Source organism: Meles meles, chromosome 12 (assembly GCF_922984935.1).
Source record: "Meles meles chromosome 12, mMelMel3.1 paternal haplotype, whole genome shotgun sequence".
NCBI lineage: Eukaryota > Metazoa > Chordata > Mammalia > Carnivora > Mustelidae > Meles > Meles meles.
In genome coordinates, this window is record NC_060077.1 from 10,648,370 (window position 1) to 10,671,846 (window position 23,477).

General features: G+C 54.7%; 1 protein-coding gene across 7 annotated transcripts in view; it reads left to right on the forward strand.

The window, feature by feature from the left end:
• Positions 1-22,169, forward strand: part of HECTD4 (HECT domain E3 ubiquitin protein ligase 4) — a 181,631-nt gene extending 159,462 nt beyond the window's left edge. For 6 of the 7 annotated variants that reach the window (XM_046025933.1, XM_046025937.1, XM_046025936.1 and 3 more), the window contains 16 exons: positions 1,511-2,814; positions 4,027-4,234; positions 7,437-7,660; positions 7,763-7,914; positions 9,846-9,952; positions 10,452-10,575; positions 11,013-11,203; positions 12,203-12,349; positions 13,121-13,240; positions 13,910-14,065; positions 15,531-15,634; positions 15,822-16,043; positions 17,883-18,049; positions 18,433-18,628; positions 19,202-19,424; positions 19,960-22,169. In XM_046025933.1, coding sequence (XP_045881889.1) covers positions 1,511-2,814; positions 4,027-4,234; positions 7,437-7,660; positions 7,763-7,914; positions 9,846-9,952; positions 10,452-10,575; positions 11,013-11,203; positions 12,203-12,349; positions 13,121-13,240; positions 13,910-14,065; positions 15,531-15,634; positions 15,822-16,043; positions 17,883-18,049; positions 18,433-18,628; positions 19,202-19,424; positions 19,960-20,096 — 3,782 coding nt within the window. In that variant the 3' untranslated portion in view covers positions 20,097-22,169. The remainder of the gene's footprint in view (positions 1-1,510; positions 2,815-4,026; positions 4,235-7,436; positions 7,661-7,762; positions 7,915-9,845; positions 9,953-10,451; positions 10,576-11,012; positions 11,204-12,202; positions 12,350-13,120; positions 13,241-13,909; positions 14,066-15,530; positions 15,635-15,821; positions 16,044-17,882; positions 18,050-18,432; positions 18,629-19,201; positions 19,425-19,959) is intronic. The other variant, XM_046025934.1, reaches the window with a different exon arrangement.
• Positions 22,170-23,477: the final 1,308 nt, after the last annotated feature.

Here is a 23,477-nt window from a genome sequence, read left to right on the forward strand (position 1 = left end):
ATAATCAAATACTAAGCTGAGTTTTTGGGTGAACAGAGGGGTAGATAGGTAGGTACGTAAGAGCAAATACCACAGAGTGTTAGCGGGAGGACCGAGGTGGTGGGCCTACGGGCATTCCCTGTCTGAGTAGTTCAGCTGCCCTGTATTTTTGAGATTTTTTTTTTTATAATGTTGGGGGGAAAAGATGTTATGAACTTAAGTGCACTCAGGGGTCAGAAACCAGATGGGGGAAAGAAGAGGGGAGTGGGCCAGGCACCTCGTGCTCTGTCAGTCCCTGAGCCCGGTCACTCCTTGCTACGCGAGAAGGTGGCCCCAGCCCTGCCAGTTCTTACAACTTTTTATTTCAAGAAAAATCAGTAACGTAGATACTGATGTGAATTTCCCAGTTTTTGAACGTTGGCGACTGAATCAAATTCTTTGAAATACACTGGGCGAGGGAATCAGGGAAGGTGAGTGGGGGACCACCGTGGGAAGGAGAGGTCTGTGGGCAGTCTTGGCTCACGGGCTGCCATTCGCAATCTGGGCGGAGGTGAATTCCAAGGCCATCCTATTATGGAAATGACAACTGGCAGAGGAAGGACAGTGGAGGGGAGGTCGCATGAGCATCAGAGGGCGGCACCACGGGCCCTGTAGGCGCTTTTTCTCTCTGAATGGCTTCCTGAATGCCCGCATGGGTTCCTTTCAGTTAAAGTTATGAAACAGCGTCACCCCAAGAGATCAGACAGCTTAGTGTGAACTTAAGATGCGTGTCTGGCACAAAGGAGATCTTGGTACAAACCTGTGACCCATCTTATTGTTCTAGACCCTGTTTCCTGAACTTTCGTCCTTCTCATGCCATCTTTATGTGATTCCCGCCATGTCTACAAGTTATGCCTGTCAGCGTTTATTGATCTGGTTTTTGACAGTCAGCTCTCTGCTCCTTTTTTTAAACTTTAATTTTAAGGCACCTGGGTGGCTCAGATGGTTGAACATCTGCCTTTGGCTCGGGTCGTGACCCCACGATCCTGGGGTCAAGCCCCACATTGGGTTCCTTGCTCAGCGGGGAGTCTGTTTCTCCCTCTCCCTCTCTGTCCCTTCCTTCCCCACTTGTTCTCTCTCGCTCTCTCAAATAAATAAATAGTATCTTATTTTAAAAAAGGGGGGGAATACTTTGTCAGTATGTATTTCTGGGCTGTGTGATAGAACTAGACTGTGTGCCCCCAGCAGTAACTACCCCATGGCTTGGAAAATAGTGTTCTCATGACTTGACACCAACTTACTTGATAACCTTGGGAGAAAGAAAAAAAAATGAGTTTTTAGTGTGAGCCGTAGAACCAGGCTCTGTGCGATTATGCAGCCCCGGGGTTAAGGCCGTGGGCTCTGGGGGCAACCAGCCAGGCTCTAGCTCTTTGAGCCTCTGTTTTTCCATCTGAGAGCTGGGGATGGATAACATAGCGTCAGGAACAGTGCCTGGTACCGAGCAAGTGCTCTACTATCGACCACTGCTGTTACTGTTTTGTATTTGCTTCAGGAAACTTCCTGTGGACCACAGACATGGCGGCCTGCGTGAAGGAGCTCGTTTTCCATCTCCTGGCGGAGCTGCTGCGCACGGTACACACCCTGGAGCAGAGGAAGCACCCTGCCGGCCTGTCCTCTTCCATTGCCCTCCAGCTGAACCCCTGTCTGGCCATGCTGATGGCTTTGCAGTCAGAGCTCCATAAGCTGTACGACGAGGAGACCCAGAGCTGGGTCCCGGGCAGTGCATGCGGAGGCTCGGCGGCGGCAGCCACGGACCAGGGCAGGTTCTCCACGTACTTCCATGCGCTCATGGAAGGCTGCCTGGCGGTGGCCGAAGTGACCCTGCCCACCAACATGAGTGTCACAGCCAGCGGGGTGACCTCTACGACTGCCCCGAATCTCAGCGACTCCTCATCCTCCTCGTCCTCCTCCCCGGGACAGACACCACAGAGCCCCAGCCTCCTGTCAAAGAGGAAAAAGGTCAAGATGAAGCGGGAAAAGGCCTCCTCCTCTGGGAAGCGCCAATCATCCCGTTCAGTGGAATCAGACCCTGCCGTGCTCAGCATTGGGGGCAGCAAGCCGGAGGACATGCTGTGGTTTCATCGAGCCCTCACCCTGCTCATCATTCTCCGACACCTCACCAGGAAGGACCCACAGGGGCTGGGTGTGACAAGCGACGCCATCACCGACGCCTGCCAGGCACTGGTTGGCCCCACAGCCCACAGCCGCTTGCTGGTGATCTCCGGAATCCCCACCCACCTGGACGAGGGCATCGTCAGAGGTGCTATCCGTAAGGCCTGCAATGCCCATGGCGGGGTCTTCAAGGATGAGATCTACATCCCCCTGCAGGACGAAGACCCCAAGAAGTCCAAGGACAAGGCCGAGGGTGCTGACGGCAAAGCCGAGCCAGAGAAGACCCTCAGCTTCCCCAGCGCGGACAGTTTGGAGGTCAGCACGTCCAGCAGCCTGACCCCTGCCATGAGCATCAGCGCGTCTGCCTCCACCAGTCAGGCCTCCATCTGCAGCTCCCAGGGGATCTCGCAGACCGTCAGTGACCTCTCTGTGGATCCGCTGCCCTCGGGCCTCGAGCCGCCCGTCCCTCCTGGCGTACTGGAGCCCCATGTGGTGTCCAGCCAGGAGAGCTTAGACATCTCCCTGTGCAGCACTGGCAGCCTGGGCAGTCTGGGGAGCCTGGGGGAGCCGCTGGACAACGCGGAGACGGCCTCTGTGTCGGACATGGGCTCCATGTACACGGTCACGTCCCTGGACAACCAGCCCCTCGCGGCACGCCCCATCAAAGGCTTTGCGGTCGTAGAGGTAACGGTGCTCACGACTTGGCAACCACTAAAGTCACAAGTGGAGCGCCTAGGATTCCCCCCAAGCCCCTCTCACCCTTCCAGCGTGATTTCCTGGGGATTAACTGACAGGTGGCATTGAGGCACGTAGGGAGCTCCCTGAGGCAGCTCTTGGAAGCCACCACGACTTATCATGTTGGTTATCTATGTCTGAGGTCGCATCTCCGACAAGAGTGGTGCCAAGCCTGATGGGAAGTAAATGCAGGTCGTTGCTGAGTATGGGAGGGAGGCAGAGGGGTACAAGGGGCCTGACCTTTCCTGGGGGACGGGCTTTATCAAGTGCATTCCAGCTCGGACCCGCCGCTATATTTGAGTGTCCCCGGGTTGTTTTAAGTGTTGCCGTCGGCAGAAGGGGTCTTCACTGAGCCTTGCGAGGACAGACTTGCCATTCTGCTCCTGGTGGTTCTGAGTTTCCAGACCACGTTTCCACTTCAAGATCCCTTCTGTTGCTTGGGCCTCCTTGTTTAGGAATCCTGCCTCCTGCATCTTCACCCCTGTGTAAGGAGTCAGGCTCAGAGTAAAACTGTCCTCCTGCTATTGGATGTGGTGAGGAAGGCACTAGAAGGGAATATGTGTGTATTGCTTTGCTCTCCCAGGGAGCTCTGGCAGGAGAGTTCCAGAAGCCGGTGATTGGTTTCTTCCCCAGAATCATTTCTCTTAATCTCTGCACCTTCTTTCCCGGGGGCTTCTCAGAGCTGAGCTTGGACCCTAGCTCCCTGGGCATCAGAGTAAAGCCACAGACCCAGTCAGGGTTTAGCTACAGACGTTTCCAGCTGAGATGCTCCCCATCAAGTTACTGCTGTTCTGCTGTTGGCGTGTGGCCGAGACGCTCCCGGGGAGCGCAGCTCGCAGGAGTCCAGCCGCACTCACAGCACTTAAGACAGGGAGGGGAGGGGTGCCTGGGTGGCTCAGTGGTTTAAGCCTCTGCCTTTGGCTCAGGTCATGATCTCAGGATCCTGGGATCGAGCCCCGCATCGGGCTCTCTGCTCAGTGGGGAGCCTGTTTCTCTCTCTCTCTGCCTGCCTCTCTGCCTACTTGTGACCTCTCTCTCTGTCAAATAAATAAATAAAATATTAAAAAAAAAAAAAAAAGACAGGGGATTTGAGGACGGAGCGGGAGGGAAAACAAGATCATTCCCCTATTCCAATCCTGATCCTTTGCTTTGTTCACACAGATAAGATCCCGAGCCAAAATTGAGAAAATTCGAGCAAGTTTGTTTAACAATAATGACTTGATCGGTTTGTCAAGTTTGGACGGCGAAGATGAGCTGATGGAGATGTCCACAGAGGAGATCCTCACCGTATCCGTGGTCAATCAGAGTCTGTTCGATACACAGGGAAGCCCGGGCTTGGAAGATTACTTCAATGACAAGTCAATTAAAGGTGGGTTATGGGTTTTTTTATTTGTAATTAATGGACTTTTTGCAAACACTTTTAAATTTACAGAAAAGAGCAAAGTCTTATGATCTCTCTGTACCTCGTGTGCCCTATCTTTAACATCTTAGCGAGGAAAGAACTTTGGGGGTACCCTGGGGACTAGAGACTTGGGAAATGATGCAGGGGCCGTGGGGAGACGGACAGACGTTCTTTGCTTGGCTCACGGAAGCTGTCAGAGCTGTGAGGGCCATGAGGGCGCCTGTGCCTCCAGCCTGCTGTGCTCCAGTCCGCGGAGACCGCCGGGAAGGGCCATTCCTATGCGACTGATGAATCACTAAATTCTACCCCTGAAACTAATAATATATACTGTATGTTAACTAAATTGAATTTAAATTAAAAAAAAATTTTTTTAAGTGGGCTTGCATTCAAGTCCCATTTTGCTTTTTGTCTAGCCAAACTTCGCTTTGTTCAAGTTCAAGTGTATTTACTTTGTTCTGTCCTGTGGAGCTAGAACATACCAAGTACATTGCTGGAAATCATTTGGTCACATGCCCAAGGGCAGTAAATGCCGCCATCTTCACGCTCATTCTTGGGGAAGAAACAATTCCATGTCCTTTTCACCAAGTCCCACTTTGTCATTCTGACAACTCTGTGGGTGGACCCTGTCTGGTGTCCCCACTTCTTTTGTACGATGTGGAGCGTGCATCCAGGACGCAGCCCCGAGGCCCTGCTGAGCAGAATCAAGCAGCCGACTCCTGCCTGAAGCCAGCAGCTTGCCCGAAGCCCCGCTCCAGAAACAGCAGTTTTTCTTCTTCTTTCTATGATTACATTTCTTTGTGTGGTCATTTTTATTTTGTACTAGTGTTGCTCAAAATTTTTAATCCATGTCCTTTTTTCTAACTCTTCAATATTGTTTGAAATTTCATGATAGAACTGTAGAATTCGTTTCCTATTCTAGGAGAACAGAAATGTAATACCGAATATGGATTTTGTTGTTGGCTTCAAATTTTTATCCCTGAGTTGTAATTTTTGAAATGTTCGCTCAGGGCTAGTACCAGGATGAGATAAGTGAGGCCTTGGGCACAAAATCTAATGGGTTCCAAAAATCTCAGTAAGCTAGATAAATAATATATATGTGTGTGTGTGTGTATATATATATATATATATATATCTTTTTAGGACTTGTAAAATTTATTTGAGAGATAACATGAACAGGGTGAGGGGCAGAGAGAGAAGCAGGCCCCTCTGAGCAGGGAGCCTGATATGGGACTTGATCCCAGGACCCTGGGAGCATGACCTGAGCCGAAGGCAGACGCTTAACCCACTGAGTTAGCCACCCAGGTGTCCCTAGATAAATAACATTTTAATTGAATATTTATAGAAGTCAGAATTAATACAAAATACCCATGATGGACAAACAGTAAAATTTTAAATACAGGACCAGTATTACTGATTATTTCTTTTGGCTTAGGCTTTAATGTATATATAACAGTACTGTTGTAATGTAATATAACACAGTACTGTTGATATTTTGCTCATCGTGTGGGGTTTTTTGGTATTAATTTTGGTTTCTTTTTTTAATACTACATTGAAATATGTATTTTTTAAAATTCACCAATAGGGGTGGCATTTTTTTTTAATATTTATGTGACAGAAATCACAACTAGGCAGAGAGGCAGGCAGAGAGAATGGAGGAAGCAGGCTCCCCGTGGAGCAGAGAGCCCGACGTGGGGCTCGATCCCAGAACCCTGGGATCATGACCTGAGCCGAAGGCAGAAGCTTTAACCCACTGAGCCACCCAGGCGCCCCGAAATATGTATTTTTTAAAAGATTTTATTTATTTATTTGACAGACAGAAATCACAAGGCAGAGAGGCAGGCAGAGAGAGGAGGAGGCAGGCTCCCCGCTGAGCAGAGAGCCCGATGTGGGGCTCGATCCCAGGACCCTGGGATCATGACCTGAGCAAAAGGCAGAGGCTTAACCCACTGAGCCACCCAGGCGCCCCTGAAATATGTATCTTGATCACAGAGTTTTGGGGGAATCTTTCCCCTAAGGGGACTGCCTGGCTCTCCTCACCCTGGTGTTGGTCCCAATCCCTTATTAGTGTGCATTTGGCCCCCAGCACTCTGTGACCCACGTGGGGATGACTAGTGTAAGGTCTGAGGCCTTTTTCTGCCTTAACTCATGGTTTGCCAGCCTTTTCATCCTTCGAATCTGAATCTGGACCGACTTCCTGATCTGATTATAGTCAAACCTTCCACATAAGGTACTCAGTCTTTTGGTAACATTAGCGCCACACGAGTTTTGCTAGAGATTAAGTTGTGGTGTGGTTCTGCTGAGTCAGTTCTTAGGGCTTGGCCACCTCTTCTGCACCCCTGACCCCACACCCTCAGTCTGGAGGCCCATGAGGCTTCTGATTTCTTGTTCCCACAGCCAGGCCTGCCCTGGGGGCGGCTGTGGTGTGTGGGAGGGAGAGGTCGGCTGTGGGGTGGGGGGTGGGAAGGAGAAGGGAGTTAGGAGCGAGGCTGTGCAGCCCCCACGCCTGGGCCCCCGGCCACGAGAAGCGTGCACATGGCGTCCTGACAGGCCGCTGGGGCCCACCTTCTGGAGCACTTATTTGGGCACAGAAAGAAATTGTTTTTCCTGTGCTCGAGGACAATTTTCTACCTGCTTATTGTGCTGGTCTTGAACCATCCTCTCTAATAATGCAAAACTTGCTTGTTGATACCTTGGGCTTTGCACTAACAGTACCTGTAGGCTCCATATCCTGTCGTTCCTTTGGAAACTGCCCATCACAAATGTGTTAAGGTAGATTAAACTGCCGTGGTCAGTAGCCGTAAGAGAACAGTGGCTCAGGCCCCGTGGAAGCATGTTTCTCACACGTGGACTAGCCCAGGGCGAGGGCTGGGGTCCGCCATCCCCAAGGCTGGCCATTTCTGTGCAGCCAGTGGAGGGAGTGAGCTCAGAGAGCAGACTGGCCCAGGAGTGGCTCACATCCCATGTCACAGAGAGAAGGCTGGGTGTGTGGCTGGGGGTGCGCCCAGAAGCGGGAAACCAGGTTTGGGTGCAGAGCTCTTCGTCACCACTAAACGTCTATTACCCACAGGCAAAAAATGAGTTATTTAGGAGACACAGACCGCTGCGAGGAAGTGTGCTGACGTGGCCCATTCACGGCAGAATTGTTTTGTCTCTCCCCTCTTCGGAACAGGCGAGAAGCTGGTGCCAGGTGCCAGAGAGGTTCTCACGGAGATATTTAAGAGCTGTGCCCATTCCGAGCAGATGTTGAGCCTGACGCCAGCAAAGCCCATCAAAGTGTCAGACATTTATCTCAGCAAAGAGCAAATCAACTCCCAAACACCAGGCAACCTCCTCCACCTCTTCTTCACCAACGTCCGGCCTCCCAAAAAGGTGCTGGAGGACCAGCTCACCCAGGTACCCCCCCCCCCCGCCCGCCCACCCACCGCGCTGCTGCTGGGCCTTGGGCACGCCTTCGGGCGATCCTGAGGACCCCTCTTTTCCCCTGGGGCCCCACAGATCCTAAGGAAGTACGGAGTGCCAAAACCTAAGTTCGACAAGAGCAAGTACAGCAAAGGCGGGAAGGAGCAACACCCCGTGAAGGTGGTGAGCACCAAGCGGCCCATCACCAAGCCACCCGCCAAGGACAAGGCCGTGCTAAACAGCGTCAGGTGCGCCTCCCAGGAGCCCAGCGCAGGGGCGGGCGGGGCACCCAGGCCGCCACCTCCACGGCTTCCTCCAAGGCTCCCTGCACTTCTGGGAGCAGACCCCTTGGCTCTGCTTTGTAGCTCCGTTGTGTGGGTCCCCGGCTTCCTGCACTGAAAGAGCATTTTCATATCCACAAGTGAAGTAAAGTCAGGATCGCACATGCAGACAAAAGCAGACCAGTCTGAAGTCATTACCATCCAGAATGTACAGAATTGTTTTTAAAAAATTCTTCTTTTAACCACACAAATAATGCATAGCTATTAATAGAAAAACTACAAAATGCATATTGAAAAAAATGCATTTTTTCCCCACACACCGCTTACAGTAGTTAAGTGTATAACCTTCTGTGGATGCGTATGTATTATGTTTTTACGTTTTATGTGGCTAAGGGGCTCCTGCGTGGCCCAGGCGGTGATGCATCCTACTGCCGGTTTCAGCTGGGTCATGATCTCAGGGTCGTGCAATCAAGCGCTGAGTGGGGCTCCACACGAGGTGTGCAGCCTGCTTGAGATTCTCTCTCTCCCTCTCCCTCTCCCCGCCCCCACGCTCCCCCCTCTTGCTCACTCTCAAAAAAATAAATGTGAAATGGCTGAAATAGTACAGAAATCAAGAGTATATGCAGCAAAAAAGCCATTCCTCTTCCCTTCATCCTCAAGCCTCCCTGCCCCCTCTGTGTTATTTCCCGAGCCTTCCAGAACTCTCCCATGTACACACAGGCAGACAGGCATGTGTCCACACGTCCCCACATGTCCTCGTACCACCACAATACCTGCACCCTGCCGTTTCCGGTTACTGCTCATCTGGGAGGTGATTCCATATCTGCACAAAAAGACCTTACTCGGTCTTTTTTTTTAAAGATTTTATTTATTTGACACAGAGAGAGAAAGAGATCAGAAGTAGGCAGAGAGGCAGGCAGAGAGAGAGGGGAAAGCAGGCACCCCGCTAAGCAGATAGCCCGATGCAGGGCTCGATCCCAGGACCCTGAGATCATGACCTGGGCCGAAGGCAGAGGCTCAACCCACTGAGCCACCCAGGCGCCCCCTTTTTTTTTTTTCTTAAGATTTTATTTATTTATTTGAGAGAGACACAGAGCATGAGTCAGCGCAAGGGGCAGAAGGGGAAAGACAAGCAGACTCCCTGCTGAGCAGGGAGCCAGAGGCAGGTCTCAAACCCAGGACTCCGAGACCATGACCCAAGCTGTTGTCACATGCTGGACCAACTGAGCCACCCAGGCGACTCTCTCTCTCTCTCTTTTAATAGCTCTGTAATATTTCATGTGTGGATATGCATACATATTTAATAGAATTTTCTATAGACTAGGCAAATGACTCAAGAACTCAAAATTGGAACTTCGATAGAAAAGTATTACCTGGCAGGAATCTCTAGAGGAATTGTTTGAGGGATCAGAAAAATGTCTTTCTGCTAATTAGTCATAAATAAACCGTGCTTCTGTATCTATATAGTGCAATAGAGTTTTCTGTGCTGGAAATCTGTGCGGTTTCCCTGTCAGGCTGCTAAATGCAATTGCCACTAGCCACGTGTGGCTACTGAGCCCTTGAAACATGGCCAGTGCAGTCAAGGAACTGAGTTTGCAATTTTAATTTAAACATATAGCTACAATCTGGCTAGTGGCTGGTTCTTAGTGCAGCTCTGAAGGATATAGAAGGGATGAAAAGCATCTCTTTAAGGTCTTTTGCAGTTAAAGCATCAGTTTGTCCTCCCGATATGCTCAGTGAACTTGGTGAGGACAGAGCTGACTTTGTGCCCAGCCCTGTGGGAACCGGTGGCCGTGGTTGGGGGGAGTCCGGCCTACCGCGTGTGTGAGGCTCTGCGCATCATCTGTCAGGATATGGTATGAATGCGGGAATTCTGACTGCAGTGCTCTGGTCTACAGCAGGACTGCCTTAAGTGAGAAGAAGCCAACTGTGAAGCCCAAGTCCCCAGAAAAGAGCAAGCCAGATGAGAAGGACCCAGAGAAGTCACCCACCAAAAAACAAGAAGGTGTGAATGAGCAGCTTGGGCCTGCGACTGGTGGGCCCCCAGGACCAACCTCCGGGCTTTGGCCTGACTGACTGGGCTTCCTTGGGGTTTGGGTTAGACTGGGCCTCGATGCCGTCTTTGACCATGAATTTATGGAGGTCAGACTAGCAGTTCCCAAAATACCGCATACCCAAGGTGAAGAGTAGAAAGTGAAGATCTGGAAATCTGCTTAGAAATTCGCTTCTAGAAGGCACTTACCTGGGCATTAGAACTTGAGCCTCATAAAGTCGCAAGCAGAGCTAGAGGAGTCAGGCTGTGGCTCGCTGACCCTGGGAGGTCAGGGGCTGTGCTGGGTCTCGGGCAGTGGGCGGAGGCGGCCATGACAGACCTTGGAGGGCTGGGAGGCGGGACATAGGTGGATTGGGCCGTGCCAGAAGCTCCACCAGAAACTCCACAGAGCGAGGCTGCTGCTGTGGGAGGTTCTTCCAAACTCCTAACTCTCTCAATCCTCCTCCATCAGTCCCTGAGGAGAAGTATCTCACCTTGGAAGGATTTCACAAGTTTGTTATTGACCGAGCCAAGCAAGACATCCGTAGTGTCTGGAGGGCGATTTTATCCTGTGGTTATGACCTTCACTTTGAGAGGTAAGAAGTTGTCACTCAGCCCAGTTGATATCTTGTGTAAAAAATTGTTCTTGGCCACCAGAGGCGTCCCCTCCAAACATCCTTTCTGGGAGCCATTCTGCCTGCTGTTCTGATGCCTCCTGAGCTGCTGGTTTCTCATTCTCCGAGTGGGTTTCAGGCCCAGGTCACCGGGTGGCCTAGATTTCAGCCCAGGGACTCCAGAGCCCCGTTCTTACCCCTCCGCCCTTGGCCCAGGCTCAGGAGGGAGGCCCGCAGGGGTGCGTGCGGCCGGGGTCCCAGACGGTGGCGCTGGTCCGGGCCTGCGGCCTGTGTGCTCCCTCCTCCAGGGGCACCTCCCCTCGCACGGAGACGCCAGCTGGAGGCGAGGCTCTGCCAGTGGTCCTCTGGGAGCGGGGACGTGGCCCCCAGCCCACCTTGCCCTTCTCGCCCGGCCCCAGGTGTGCCTGCATCGACGTCCGACACGCGCACAAGGCCTCCAGGAAGTGGACCCTGGAGATGGACGTGGCGCTGGTGCAGTACATCAACCGGCTGTGCCGTCACCTGGCCATCACCCCCGCGCGGCTCCACCCCCACGAGGTGTACCTGGATCCCGCAGATGCCGCAGACCCCAGAGTGGCCTGTCTCTTGAGTATGTGGGCTCTGGCGGAATTGCCATGGGGGACCGTTCCCCTGCGCTGCCTGGGGGCATCCCCGACAACAGCACCAGGGGTTTGGAGGGACTAGGTGGGCTCCTTGCGGCCATCGAACAAGTCCCTCGGATCACCTGCTGTGAGCCATGGGGGCAGAGGAGAGGGAGAGACGGAAGCTGTGACCGCAGCTGCATTAGATGCCCGGAGGGTGTCGGGAGGGAGCGGGGATCAGCTGTCCGTTCTCCTTCATCACGAGAGAGCAGCATCTTTATGAAAAGCTAGGAAGGTGCCTGCACACGTAGGTGCATGCGCAAGAACAGACCTCCTCCATAAATCCGTCCCTGGGAGGTCACCCTCGTCACAGCATGCTGGCACGTGACCCCAGGGCTTGTATTCTGTACCTGCGTGCGTGGGTACCACGGGCGGCTTGGGAGTCTGCCTGCCCTTGCTCGGCCATGTGTCCTGGGCCTTTGCTCTTTGCTCTTCTGGATACTTTGAAGGTAGACCTGGGCCAGACGTGGTCCTGCTGGCCATCTCTGGCAGCTGGAGGCAGATGTGGGCACCAGGGAGACAGTGTGCCAGTGTCTGTGTCCTGTTCTTGACATCTGATGTCACTCTGGGGGAAGCTGATGAAAGGTACACAGGACTGTGTACTATTTTTGCAGCTTCCTAGAAGTCAGTTTCAAATTTGAAATTAAAAATAGCATTGACCACAGCCCTGGCGTGGCCCTGAAGATAGGCCGAGCGGCCCTGGGATTTCCTAAGAGCTGGGGCCTCCCCCTCTGCTTCTGTTTGGCCTGGGCTCAGGCAGACCAGGGACCACTCACGCACAGCGTCTGCGGGTCCTGGGGATAAAATCTCCTATGGGGGTCCTCCCGGTCCCCCCTGAAATGCCCTGCCCCCGGTGCTGCGGCCCCCACACACACCTCAGGGACAGGGGCCACCTGAGTTTGTTCATAGCCCAGGAGCCTGGGCCTGACTGCCCTCGTGCCCTACAGACGTGCCCATCGAGAGCCTGCGCCTGCGCTTCGCTCTGCTGCAGTCCCTGAACACCACGCTGGAGACCTTCTTCCTGCCTCTGGTGGAGCTGCGCCCGACGCCCATGTACGCGCACAGCATCGCCGCCCTGCTGAAGGAGGCCAAAGGTCAGTGCCTGTGCCCCCCGATGTCCCCCGCCCGACAGTCCGCAGCTGGGAGGCGCCCCCTTACCTGGACCGCGCCCGGGTCCCCACGAACAGCACTTCCAGCGGAGAGCGGTTACTTCAGTTATGCCCTGAAAAGTTAAATTTTCTTGAGTTTTCAGGGGTGCCTGGCGTCGGAAGAGCATGTGACTCTTGATCTTGGGGTCATGAGGTCGAGCCCCACATTGGATTCCATTATGTAAAAACAAAACAAAACAAAATAGAAGGCTCTGATTCACTGTCTGTCCCCTACATTCCAGAGATGATCAGCATTAACCGCTGAGTACCTGTCCTTCCAGACTTTGCTGTGCACATACAAATAGACACACATGTTTGTTTGGGTTTGGGGGGTTTTTGTTTTAATTTAAGAACACGTATCCTAGCATATGTTCTGTTCTGCACCTTCACCTTGTGGGTTTTTACTTTTTGCTATTTCAGAAAATGCTACAGCAAACCTCCTCATACTTTATGTTTCCTGCCAGGGAGGTATTTCCTGGGCATGACAGAGGCTGGGGTTCATATATTACCACTGGGCCAGATACTAACAAATCACCCCCCCCCCCCAGAAAGTCAGGGTTGTGGTACGTGAGTGCCCCACTCAGGGGCCTGGAGGGCATCCCAGGAGACACTGGCCCAGTGGGGCGGGGGGCGCAGCGTGTCCTCTGCCAGGCCTCAGAGGTGACAGGGAAGGAAAGCAGCCCCATCTGAGCCTCTTTCCCACGTTCTTCCCTTCAGGGCTGATCTTTTATGACACGAAGGTGACTGTCATGAATCGGGTGCTGAACGCCACCGTGCAGAGGACAGCTGACCATGCAGCTCCCGAGATCACTTTGGACCCACTGGAAATCGTGGGAGGTGAGACAAACTGTGAGAGCAGAAAATGCAAAAAGGTTGTGATTGAACAAACAATGCAGTTGATTTCTTGCACGAGATAGAAGCCTCTAGACGAAGGGAGTGCACACATTCATCCGGCTGCTTCTGTCCTCCTCCCAAGTGTCCCAGCAGGTGGCTTCCACCTTCAGGGTCCCCTTTTGAGCCTGCATGCTGGACAGCAAGAGGAAGGGGAGAGGCAGAAGGAGCCTTCCGCTTCCCGGAGCCCCACCTCCCCTTCCCATCTCACCGGAGAACTGTAGGGGGGGGGGCTGAACCTAACTGCGGGGGAGGGTGGGAGTGGAGACATTCTGATCGGCCACGGACTTGCTAGAGTTGGGGTTCCTGCATTGAATAAGAGGGGGGAACGGCTCCTGGGGAGGTAGCCACGGCCTGTGAACACACACACAGCATAGAGGAGATGAGAGAAGAGTATGGACGGGGGCTACCTCCCCTGGGGACGGAGGGGAGGCTGGGAGCCATGTGCCTGCGGCATGGAAGACCTTCTACGAGCAGAGAGAAGGCAGCGTGGCTGAGCCAGGGACAGGGAGAGGGCTGAGAAGTGGGCAGAGGCCGGGCAAGCCATCTGTCCCGGGGTGGGGGAGAGCAGAAGCTGGCGCCAGGAGGCTTTCACTGCTTCCTGTCTCTTTCCAGGGGAGATCAGAGCCTCCGAAAACTCCTACTTCTGCCAGGCTGCCCGGCAGCTGGCCTCCGTGTCGTCGTCGCAGCTTTGCGTCAAGCTGGCCAGCGGCGGCGACCCCACCTATGCCTTCAACATCCGCTTCACGGGGGAGGAGGTCCACGGCACCAGTGAGTGCAGACGCCGGGCTCTGGGCCGCCGGTGCGGGTGGAGGCCATGTGGGGGCTGTGAACGTTTCTAGGGTTATCTTTAGCCTCGTCTGCCCCAGATCGCACCCCTGCCCCCTTAGCAAGACTGAAAAAGCCAGGTCGTCCGTAGCCTGCTGTGCAGAAGCCAGGACTGCCCCCGGCCTGGGCGGGAGCCGGCGCTTGCCAGGGACTTCGGCCCCGCGGCCCCGGTCAGCGCCGAGTGGACGCCGTGGAGATGCCGTCCATGCGGATGGGCTTCGTCCCCCGGGAAGCACCCCCAGCAGAGGGGTGGGCTGGGTCAGAGCTTGTGTGTGTCCCATGAGAGACCAGTGCTAGGGACAGCGAGGAGGCCCAGCAGCTCAGATAATGCTCCTCGTGCCACTTTCAGCCATCCTGAGTGAGCCCCAGACATTCAGGAAGTGTTTCCCACTTGGGGTGAGAGCCGAGACCCGGTGCTGCAGCCAGACCCAGCGGGAGGGTTGGGCCGCCGGGGCAGCTGCGTCTCCCACTGTCACTCACATCCTGGGACCCCGCTCTGGCCGAGCCGCGGGCCAGGTCCTCTCAGAAAGCTCCTGCCTGCTGAGCGTGCCGAGGGGGCCGGGCCCCCCTCCAAACCTGACCCTCAGCCTAGCAGCGGAAGCGTGGGACAGACCTGCCTTGTCCCAGAGGACTGACAGCTGCCTCCCCCGGGCCAGGCAGCCGGCTTGCGGCTCAACCCAGCTCTGTCCGGCTCCACGGCCCAGCCCTTGGTGGCTCCCACAGGCAGAAATCTCCTGCTTCCCCATGGAAGCTGAGCGAGGACATCTGTCCCCAAGCAGGTCCTCTGCACGGCTCTGACCAGGCAGTGTGTACGCGCAGCTGTCTTCAGAGCTTCTGACCTTAGGGCCCCGATGGGGGATGCGCAGGGCAGAGGAGACTCAGCCACAGGGAGACGTTAGCTAGAAAGCCGAAGGCACGTCTGGAATGACAGCAGCAGGGGACAGTTAGTGGCCCTTTGCCCTCTATAAGTGCTCGTGCCATCGGTCTGTGCAGTTAGACACTCACTGGCCTGGGCAGGGGGCAGTGCTGAGGAGGGCAGGCTGAGTAAGACCACTCTCGGTACGACCTAGAGCGACAGGCGTGAATCAGACAAGCTTGCAGGTGAGTGGGACCTTGCAGCCGCAGGGGCGGCCCCCGTGGGCCTCTGCATCGGGGCTTGCAGAAGCCTCGAAGCCAGCCCCCGCCGTCGGTTCAATTATTGTCGCCCTTTGATGGATTGGGTCACCCAGCTAGTAAGTGGCACAGTGGGACTTGACCCCTGGTCTCCCTGCCCTTGGACGAGTCTTCTGTCCCCTCCACCGTAGCTGCATTCCGGGTGGCGAACGAGCTGAGGGCCAGGTGGGCACAGGGCCCGAGGGCAGGTGGGCTGCCGGGGTCCCGGTGCTGATGGTCTCCGTGTGTCCCGCAGGCGGCTCTTTCCGGCACTTCCTGTGGCAGGTGTGTAAAGAGCTGCAGAGCTCCTCGCTGTCCCTCCTGCTGTTGTGCCCCAGCTCAGCTGTCAACAAGAACAAGGTAGGACGCCCGAGGCGTGGGCAGCGGCGGGGTGCTGGCTTGGGGCCCTGGGGGGTGTGTCCTCTTCCACCCCTTCCCAGTCGGCCGCCCTGACCCCATGGAGGCTCCCTGCTGCCGGCCGTGGGCGCCTGCTCCAGGGAGGGGTAAAGGCGCCCGTTGGTCACTTCATCTGCGCCTCCGTCTCCAGGGCAAGTACATCCTGACCCCCAGCCCCATCACCTACGGGGAGGAGCAGCTGCTGCACTTCCTGGGCCAGTTGCTGGGAATTGCAATTCGGGCAGATGTCCCTCTTCCCCTGGACCTCCTGCCTTCCTTCTGGAAGACCCTGGTGGGTGAGCCCCTGGACCCTGACCAAGACCTGCAGGAAGCAGACATACTCACCTACAATTATGTCAAGAAATTCGAGAGTGTAAGTGAATAGTCCGTGCTGGGGACAGCAGAGCTCAGGGGCACTGTCCCCGGGGCTCCTTGCTGCCCCCATGGCCTGCCATCCCCTGGTCCTCCCATGCCACGGGAGCCCAAGCGCCCACCTGAAGACCGATTGGGATCTCCCAAAGAACAGGAGCGAAGGAGAGCCGCATCTGGCAGGCTTGCTTCATGGCGGCAGAAGCCCCTCTGGCTTCTCTTCCAATTTGATAGCAGCAGAGTGGGGGTGACCGATGTGCCCTGACGGCATCCCAAAGACACAGTGTTGAAGAGTTCCCGGCCGCTAACCAAGCAGAGGTGCCGGGGGCGGGGGTCTCCTACAAGCAGACCCACTTTTGCTTTTAAGAGCTTGGTTTTGGGGCCTCAGAGCTCAGGAGATTGGCTCTTGGGGATCACCTGAGATCAAGCAGGGAAGGGGAAGGGGTTGGGACCGTAGCTCTCCTCCTGTGCCTTAAGACACAGATAGCGCGAGCACAGCACTGTCTGACCGCCCCTCTGCCCACACAGCCCAGCGCCACACAGTGCTCGGCTGTGGTCGGGCCCCCTGGAGCCGTTCACATCTGGCCACTGGTTCGCAGTCGTGGAGGCCGGCCGGGGGCCACGCTCTGGGCTCTCGCCCCAGCCACGGGAGCGACCGGGTTTCTCTCCTGGCATGTGAGGCCCTGTTCCGGAGGGCTGTGTGCACGCGTCCTTGGGAGGAGGCGAGGAGGGAGGGAGGCTCAGAGAGGAAAGCTGGTGGGGAGCAGAGCCACCAGGGGAACTCCGTGTCCAGCGGCAACACCCCCTCAAATTAGAGACCGAGTGTGGAGGTGCCTCTGCCCCAGCCCTCCCCCTTGAGGCCAACTGCCTGTGTCGCAGGGGAGCAGCTGCTTGAGTGGGAGCCTCAACTGATGGAAGCTCAGAACTTGGGCCCTCTGAGGGGCTTGGGTGCTAGGCTCTCCACTGTCCTCCCCTCGGCCACCACTTGAGGGCAGCAGCACAAGGGAGCACCAAAGCCAGGATCCTGGATTCGTGCTTGATTTCCCGGCAGAAATGGGGAGGACAGGGAATTGTCTAAAGGGTCAAAGCAGGGCGACGCCCACGGGCTGGGGATTTAGGAGTCCCTGCCAGGCACTGCTTTGAGAAGTCCTCCCAGGGCTGTGCGTAGCAGCAAGGGCCTGGGGCAGGCAGAGGGTATAAGACAGCGTCCAGAAGGACAGTCCAGGCAAGGCTTCTTTCTGAAGGAGTTGGGCAAAGCCTCAGAAGGTGCCCAGATATGACTATACCAGGGTTGGGGCACATGAACCAGGAAGAAATACTCTGAACTTCTGAAACTTGTACCTGTAGCCTTCACCATCCCAGACTTAGGGGTTTATTCTCCTCTAGGCCAGATCCTGTCATCTGAGTAGCCTGGCATGCACATCAGTGTCTTTTGGACCCTAATTTTGTTTTTTTTTTAAATGATCTGCTTTTGAAACTGAATATGGATATAGATTTGGCTTCCAGCAAGGCTGAATCCGGGCATTCAAATGATCACAATAATTGGTTTCAAGATGGTCCCCATTAGTATGAGATGTACCATCTTATAGTTCTGCTGCTTCCAAACGGTAACAGAAAAAGCCCTGCAGTTGGGGTCTCACCAGTCAGGCTTCTGCCACATACCCAGCCCTGAACTCAGGGCAGCTCTGGGTAGGTCTGTGCTGTGTGTACCTTCACAATGGTCAAGGGCAGCCCCCATCCAAACGGTGCCTGCTGCTTGCCCAACTGGAGAGTGGGGTTCCGTCTTCCAGGGGATCTTGGGAGCGGGTCAGGCAGTTAGCCCCGGTCTGCCTCTGTCCTCCAGATCAACGATGAGACCGAGCTGGAGGCCCTGTGCGCCGAGATCGCCTCCCAGCACCTGGCCACCGAGAGCCCTGAGGGTCCCAACAAGCCGTGCTGCAGGTTCACCTACCTGACCATGACGGGCGAGGAGGTGGAGCTGTGCAGCCGCGGCCGGCACATCCCTGTGGCGTGAGTGTTGTGCTGCACGGGGGACCGGCCAGTCGGGCTGATAGGGTGTCGCGGCAGTGTCTAGACTTGGGTGGCCTGGACTGGGCCGGGGACAGAAAGATCTCACCCGGGGGAGGAGTGTGAGGCAGGACAGTGGGTGTCAGCAAGGATAGAATGTGTTCAGCAGAAGGACTTTTTATTAAGAAAACCCCAGCTGTGAGGTGGGTGACACCCAGAGGCAGGAGATGAATTCGTGGGGCTGCCAGGACGGGGACATCTCGGTAACTGGGCATGAGGCCCCTCCTGCTGGGACCTTGACTGGGGGCGTGTGGCCCCAAGCCTAGGAGCAGCCCCCCGGGCCGCCTCGGCGTTCTCCGTCACCTGGGTCCCCCTCGCACCTGCAGGTGGGAGAACAAGGACATCTACGCGGCGGCGATCCGGAGCCTGCGGCTGCGGGAGCTGCAGAATGCCGAGTGCGTGACGGCCGTGAGGGCGGGCCTGGGCGCCATCATCCCCCTGCAGCTGCTCACCACGCTCAGCCCGCTGGAGATGGAGCTGCGCACCTGCGGCCTCCCGTACATCAACCTCGAGTTCCTCAAGGTCGGTGGCCTGGGGTGGGGCTATGCGGGCAGGCGGCGTCAGCGGGGGCCTGTCCTGGTACTTCTGTGTGCCAGCACTCCGGCCCCACCCACGCACACCCCCCTCACAGCCGAGTTAGCCGAAGCTGGCTTGTGGCAGCACGTGGCAGGGTCTGCTTCATACCCAGATCGCTGGCCTCCAGGCCCCCTTCTGGGGCCACATCCCGAGCGAAGACCGTCCTTGCTGAGCCCCCTCCCTTCCCCAGCCCGGCCCGCTCTCGCCCCAGCCAGCTTCCCTCAGGCTAGACCCCGGCATCCCAGGGTTGCTTCTTGCCAGCTGCGAGACCTTGCCCGAGTGACTTCACGTCCGGTGGGAACGGTGACAGGCCCCACCCAGTGTGGCCGTGGGGTAACCCAGGTCAAGCCTCTGCTGCTAGGCCTGTGGTGCAGGCTGCAGTCCCACACACAGGCACTGGGACAGTACCTTCCAAGTCTCTGTCATCGTCACGATCCCCACGGCCGGCGGCCATTGTGTCCCTGCCGCACCCGTCCGGTCTAGGGAGGTACTGGGCTAGCGGAGGCCTTTCTTCCCCAGGCCCACACCATGTACCAGGTAGGGCTGATGGAGACGGACCAGCACATCGAGTTCTTCTGGGGGGCCCTGGAGATGTTCGCCCAGGAGGAGCTGTGCAAGTTCATCAAGTTCGCCTGCAACCAGGAGCGCATCCCGTTCACCTGCCCCTGCAAAGACGGGGGCCCTGACACAGCCCATGTGCCCCCATACCCCATGAAGATCGCCCCCCCAGATGGCACAGCAGGTACCACCCGCCCCTCATCGTGTTCCAAGTCGGGACACACAGGCCCTTCTCTCAGCTGTGAGCTGTGGCTGCTGGGCCCTGCGGGAGGGAGCGAGAGCAGCAGACAGTTAAACCCAGTTGTAAACGAGGAGTGGGGCAGTGTCGTGTGCCTCCCAAACTTTACTTCAGCCGAGAGTCCATAGAGGCCCAAGGTTTTTGTATTTTCTGATATTTTAAAATTAAACATCCAGAAATGTCTTAATTTTCCAAATTTTAAATGTAGAAAAATAAAACCCTCTGCCGGGCAAACGACCAGCTCTAACCAGGTTCTCCCTCACAGGTCAGCACTTTGGTGCCTGTGCTATACGAGAGTTGTGTCTGCGGTTTTCTCCTCCAGAATCTTCTTTTGCCCCACCCCTACCCCCTCCTCCTGATGGGCCTTGGGGTTAGCTTAGAGCTGCCCAAACAAGCAAACGGGGAAGCAGAGAGGCCGATGGGGCTCCCTGGAACCGTAGCGCAGCCTCCTAACACTGGCCTGGTGGGGTTTCTTTTGCAGGTTCCCCAGACTCTCGCTACATCCGAGTGGAGACCTGCATGTTCATGATCAAACTTCCCCAGTACTCCTCTCTGGAAATCATGCTGGAGAAACTTCGTTGTGCCATTCACTACCGTGAAGACCCCCTAAGTGGCTGAGGGGAGGGAGCCCCAGAGTGAGTCCATCACTGAGGCACCGCTCCGCCAGCTTGGGAAGCCTGCCACTGAGGGCACATCCCTCCAGGCCCTGCGTGAGGAGTTGGCGACATTTTGCTTTTCTGAACTTTTGTCCACATTCCAGGGCTTCCTGGAAGACTTAACCTTTTGTATTTGTATGTTTCGTGATGGGTTGGTTCTTTTACTACCTGTTTGTGGTATGTTTGTAGGATAGTTTAGTTCCCAGGCAGCCCGTGTCTCATTTGATCTTCTTGGACATAGTCTTTCATGGCCACCAGATTCTGATGCCATAAGGCCCCAGTTAGTTCCATGTCATGGAATCACCCAGCAGGAAGCTGGTGGTGAGATCCCAAGGCCACACAAAGCATCCCGTACTCTCCGCAGAGCATCTTCACAAACAGGTCTGTGGCCTTGCCCCTCCTGCCTTGAGCTGGAGTTGATCCTGGATGCAGCTCCCACAGGCCTCCTTCCATCTTGAAATGGCTGGGCCACTTACCCAAATGTGGGAGACACACAGAGAGCTTTCTCTTAATCTTCTCGCTTTGGAACCTTGTTCATGGTCTGGGTTTTTCTGAGGAAAAGCCCCCTACTGGTTCCTCCATCCCTTCCCACCCAGACGAGCCTCCACGCTCTCTCCTCTGGGCCCCTAGTCTGACAGTTTTCCACTGAGTGTTCTCAGAAGACCAAAGGGTTCATCCCTGACCTTAGTTCACAGCCAGGGGTGTCACAGCTCCAGGAGTTGAGAATACCCAGAGGAGGAGGAACAGTGCTCGACTGGGGGCCTTTTTCTGAGATTGAACAGGAAAGCACATGACTCAAGCCTAACCCCCTTTTATACTCAGAAACAGCCCTTCCTCACTGCAGTGCTGGACTGGGCCACACACCCATTTTGAAAAGAGCTGACTGACTGAGGTGCTCTGCTCCATTCAGGGTCTACTTCAGTGACTAAGACCTTCCAAGGACCAGTGTGGGGTCCTCCTGCCCCCCCGGCCAGGCTCATCCTGTACCCTCCCCCTTGCCACCCCATGTGAGCGTGTGTGCCTGGGCTGAGCCGCTCCAGGCTCACCCGCTGCCCCAGTGCATTTGTGCCCCACCCAGGTCTTTGTCCGATGGTACTTTGTTCGAGAGCAGCATCTGCCATCTTGTTGGACACTGTCATTTTGGGCCTTGCCAGTTCTCATGGAATTGCATCACTGTATTTATTGTATAATATTGTGAATACTGAAAGTTCTGAGTGCGTGCGGACTAGAAGGCTCTGGAGTGTGAGTGCTGGGGAGAGAGAGCTGCGTTTTTCCTTTCTCTGCTGTGGCCCTGGCCTGTCAGAAGGATGTATGGATTTTAGAGTTAGAGCCATGAGCATCCATCTCCTCCCTCTTATTCTTAGGAAATGCATTAAGGACCATTACAGAAATGATTCCCCAACCTAAGGAAAAGCTAAAACCGGATTAACCGTTCCGGCTGCATCGGTTACATTTGATGCAGGAGCAGTCCTGTCTGCAGGTAAGCGCCCGCAAGCAGTTTTCCCTGCTTGAAAGGAAGAGGGTTGGCCGCTGCCTCCTGGCGGCGAGAGCCCCGTTGACTGGGGGTCACACCAGGATGTAGTCCTGACAAGGATCCTCTTACTTCTGCTAATGAAAGAGCCTCTGGATTATTAGAAGTAATTCTTCCTCTCTGTATTTTTACATTCTTGGTCCCTTCCAATTCTTCCTATCCCTTGAATGGACTCAGAATTGTCAGCTATCTCCCCCAGGGGGGTTTGGAAAGCTGCTTTTGGCCCATCACTTGATACGATGAGAGCTGTGAGTAAGATGTCTGCTGCTAACACGACTGCTTCTCCCAGAGAGCACATTGAGAGGTCCAGACCGATTCAAACCTTGGCCCTAAAAAAACCGTGTGCTGTAAAGTTACTTGATGTATATTTATTATAATTATTTATGATTGCATTTAACAAAGTTTTCATTCAATTTGATGCTATTTACACCACTGCTGTGTAAAGGAAGCTCACTACAGGAAAAAAGTCGCACCAATAAATAACCTTCATCTAATTTTGATTTACCTGAAGAGTTGTGTGATCATCTACTCACTGAAAAGAGTCAAAGGCTCACAGGCTCGGATGGTTCTGATACTTAAGTGCTGTCCAGTCCTTAGGAATCTGGTCTCTGCACTTGATGGGCTGCTTCGTCGTGCTTATCAACTACCTTTTCTTCCCATTCAACTCCTTGAGGCTGGTTTTCAGATAGAAAGCATGATAGAAGGAATAGAAATCCAAGGTCAAAGCTAAACCAACCCGTGCATGTTCTGCCCCTACTCCTTGTGGAGCTTGTCTGTGCTCTCGTGCCAGTGTAAGAATTTTCCTCAAGGAGATCATTGCACTGGAAGAGTCTAGGCCACTCTCAGACCACATGTCCTCCCCTGGGAGCCACCAGTGGGTTTAGAACTACTGTACAAAAGGGAAACGCAGAGAAGATAAAGACCTAGTGTTGCTTTCCTAAGATCGATGGTTCTGCCCTCTTCTAGCGCAGCTCTCCCTTGCCACCCCGCAAGGGAACCCTGTGGTCTACATTCAGGAGAATCCAACCCGTCTCCCTGACCTGCTTATCACGTCCTCCTGCTCCATGGGAGTCCTCGCAGACACCCTTAATTCTTCTGATCCTATCTTTCTTATACTTAATAAAATGCTTTTAGTGGAAGTATCCCACCTATGTCTTCATTACAGGAAGAGCAAAAGTCCTCTTGGTGAGGAACAAGCAACTTTCCTCCTCCTGTCTGTTGCCTCAGGGTGCTAGAAACAGCAGAAGCAACCGCTCACGGCAAAGAGAAGACTTCTGTTGGGCGTGAGAAGCTGGGGAGTGAGGTGCCTCAGCTAAACATCCCTCGCTGAGCACAGCAACGATTCTCCTGCTCTCCAGAACGGCTGAGGACATCTTTTTAAAGAGCTGCTTCTTCAAAAACAAGTGTATTCAAAATTACACTATCCAATAATAGACAACATTCATGCTCATTCATCAGAGAGATGCATATTAAAATAATGATAAATCTGTACAGCTACCACCAAACCCCCATGGTTGGGGGAGGATGTGGAACCAACCACACACTGATGTGGGGAACGTTAAGCTACAACTACTTTGGAGAACTGGTACTCTGCACTGCACATCCGCTAAGACCAGCAATCCCACGCCTCGTGTAAATCCAACAGAATACATACATACGCCTCACAAAAGCCGTGTGTAAGAATGCTCCCAGCAATAGTAACAGTGCTAGCTGCAGGGCACACAATGGAATACTCTAGAAGGAGGACAGCAGACTACTGCTACATGCAATCACGTGGAGGAGCCAAACACCGTGATCAGCAGAAGAAATCAA